We start from the raw sequence: 2,709 nt of genomic DNA on the forward strand, positions 1-2,709 counted from the left end.
AGTGAAAAGCTGCATGTTTGTAAGAAACAATTCCATCAGTAAGACGTTTTTAACTTCAAACCATAATTTCCAGCCAAAATACAAGTCCATAATCCAAAATAATGCTTCCCGCCCTGTTCTCTCTCACATCAAAATCCACCCACATATTTGTTTAGAGCTGTTTTGGCTTATAAACAGTGCTTGATCTGTGCAGATTTCTCTCCTGATTCAGACCAGATCAGTTTTTCACTGGAGGAAGCTTTATTATGGATTATGGACTATTTTGTGGATTACTGGATTATTTTGACTGGAAATTATGGTTTGAAGTTAAAAACGTTTTACTGATGGATTTGTTTCTTACAAACATGCAGCTTTTCTCTTCTCAAGATGTTAACTGATGGACTGGAGTGGTGTGGATTACTGTGATGTTTTTATCAGCTGTTTGGACTCATTCTGACGGCACCCATTCACTGCATTGGTGAGCAAGTGATGCAATGCTACATTTCTCCAAATCTAATGAAGAAACACACTCATCTACATCTTGGATGGACTGAAGGTGAGTAAATTATCAGCAAATTTTCATTTTTGGCTGAAATATTTCTTTAAAATGACTCTTAAATCTTGCACCTTATTGTTGTCTTTTTTTCATCCTCATAGTGTGCAGGCCTTTTTTGCAATGTTCTGTCTAACTACACCAGCAGGATCTCAGTAAACTCAGATGACGCTGGTTTCTCGTGACACTCACTGTGTGTGGTGGACTGCACGGACTCGGCCAGGCTGGCAGCGGAGGGGGTTTTTGGAGGGGACGTGTGATCAGACGAGTGCTCGGTGCTGCTGCTGCCTGCCTGCAGGTGAGCAGCGCTGCTGATGGCACTCTGAGGTCGAGTCTCCTCTGCGTCGGCCTGTTTGATCTGCCCGGGGTCAGAGGTCTCAGAGTGAGACTCGCTGACTGAATCAGCTGCTGCAGGCCGCGTGTCCTCATCGGCCCTCTGCGTGTCTCCACACTCCACCTGCTCCAGGAAAAAAAACACATGAATCATACACCAGATGAAGAGGAGGACAACAAAAAGGCTCTTTCGGAGATTTGATTTTGATCGGTCAATCTTGAGGTCAGATGTTTTGTATAATAAAGCTAAACCGTATAACCTTTATCTCCAGCCCCTGATTTTGTGCTTGTTTCATGTCTCTTGTATCACTTTTCACTTTTTCTTCTCACATAATAAAATCATTTAAACTAAAATCATACATTTATTTGAATATATATTTCATGCCCGTTTATGTATTTATTTCCATTTCCATCATAAATGAGGTCATTTAAGTTCAAAAGTTTTGGGTCAGTTAGTTTTTCTAATGTTCTCTTCTGTTTACAAGGCTGCATTTATTTGAGCAAAAATACAGCAAAAACAGTAATATTATTATAATTTTAAATAACTGTTTTCTATGTGAATATATGTTAACATTTCCAAATGCATTAAAATAAACGTGAATGTTAAAGTAGTAATTTACACTACCGCTCAAAAGTTTGGGGTTGGTAAGATTTTTGAAAGAAGCCTCATTTGCTTTCCAAGGCTGCATTTATTTGATTAAAAATACAGAGAAAAAATGGTAAAAATGTGAAATATTATTACAATTTAAAATAAGTGTTTTCTGTGTGAATATATTGTAAAATGTAATTTATTCCTGTGATCAAAGCTGTATTTTCAGCATCATTACTCCAGTCTTCAGTGTCACATGATCTTCAGAAATCATTCTAATATGCTGATTTGCTGCTCAAGAAACATTTCTGATTATTATCAACGTTGAAAACAGTTGTGCTGCTTCATATTTTTGTGAAAACTATGATACATTTTATTTTTCAGGATTCTTTGATGAATAAAAAGTTCAAAGAAACAGCATTTATTTGAAAAAGAAATCTTATAACATGGTAAATTTCTTCGATCATTTTAATGCATCCTTGCTGAATAAAATTAATTCTTAAATTAAATAAAATTAAATGTTAGTTTCTTTCATATTGAAAATCATACTGAACTTTTGATCCTTTGTTGAAAAAGGCAAACCCAAAATGCACCGCAAAGTGAAAAATCCTTTTTGAGACTGTGGTCAAAGTTTGAAAAATGTTTCAAATTAATTACAAATATACCTATATATTTGATCATAATTATTCACTAGCTAAAATATAGATTTTTTTTTTTTATCTAATCTACACATGACTATTTAAACCAATTTCTGTGTGTACTATGTATTATGCTTCATTAAAGTATTGCATCGTTAGCTTAAAATGTCAATGTATAGTTCTACTGAAATCAATTGAGTCGAGTCTTTCATTCATTAATTTTGAGTTTCCATTTCAGTTAGGATGTTGATTTATAAGACAGCTGCCCATGTGGCAATAGACAGCAAGTCAGCTTTGTTAAATCTGATTTTAAAAATTAATTTGCATTATGCAATGTTTTTCTTCAGGTGTGGTTTAAAAGGTTTTTGATAATTACCTCAGTGTCGGGCTCTTTTTTCTTGGAGTCCCCTTCTCTGTCTTTGTCTGGCGTGCAGATGTTTGCTGAAGCTCTGGCTCCGTCCTCCACCTCAGGACACAGGCTGGTTTGCTGAGAGCTTGTTCCCGCGGCCGTTGAGTACTGAGCAGCGATGCTAGACAGCTGTCTTGCAGCCTGGAGCCTGTGAGACTGCTGGCGACTCAGTGAGACGTAGTGGAAGTTGTGCTGCTCGGCGTTCGGC

The 2,709-nt window shown here is 36.8% G+C and overlaps 1 protein-coding gene across 1 annotated transcript in view; it reads right to left on the reverse strand.

Annotated features, from left to right (window-relative positions):
• LOC107690821 (protein SZT2-like) overlaps window positions 1-2,709 on the reverse strand; it is a 107,928-nt gene that overhangs the window by 67,357 nt on the left and 37,862 nt on the right. The window contains exons 40-41 of the mRNA XM_016489241.1: window positions 2,469-2,707; window positions 725-992 (exon numbers count right to left, since the gene is read on the reverse strand). Of these exons, the coding sequence (XP_016344727.1) occupies window positions 725-992; window positions 2,469-2,707 (507 nt within the window). The remainder of the gene's footprint in view (window positions 1-724; window positions 993-2,468; window positions 2,708-2,709) is intronic.

Source organism: Sinocyclocheilus anshuiensis, unplaced genomic scaffold, assembly GCF_001515605.1.
Source record: "Sinocyclocheilus anshuiensis isolate Anshui unplaced genomic scaffold, SAMN03320099.WGS_v1.1 scaffold1753, whole genome shotgun sequence".
Lineage (NCBI taxonomy): Eukaryota > Metazoa > Chordata > Actinopteri > Cypriniformes > Cyprinidae > Sinocyclocheilus > Sinocyclocheilus anshuiensis.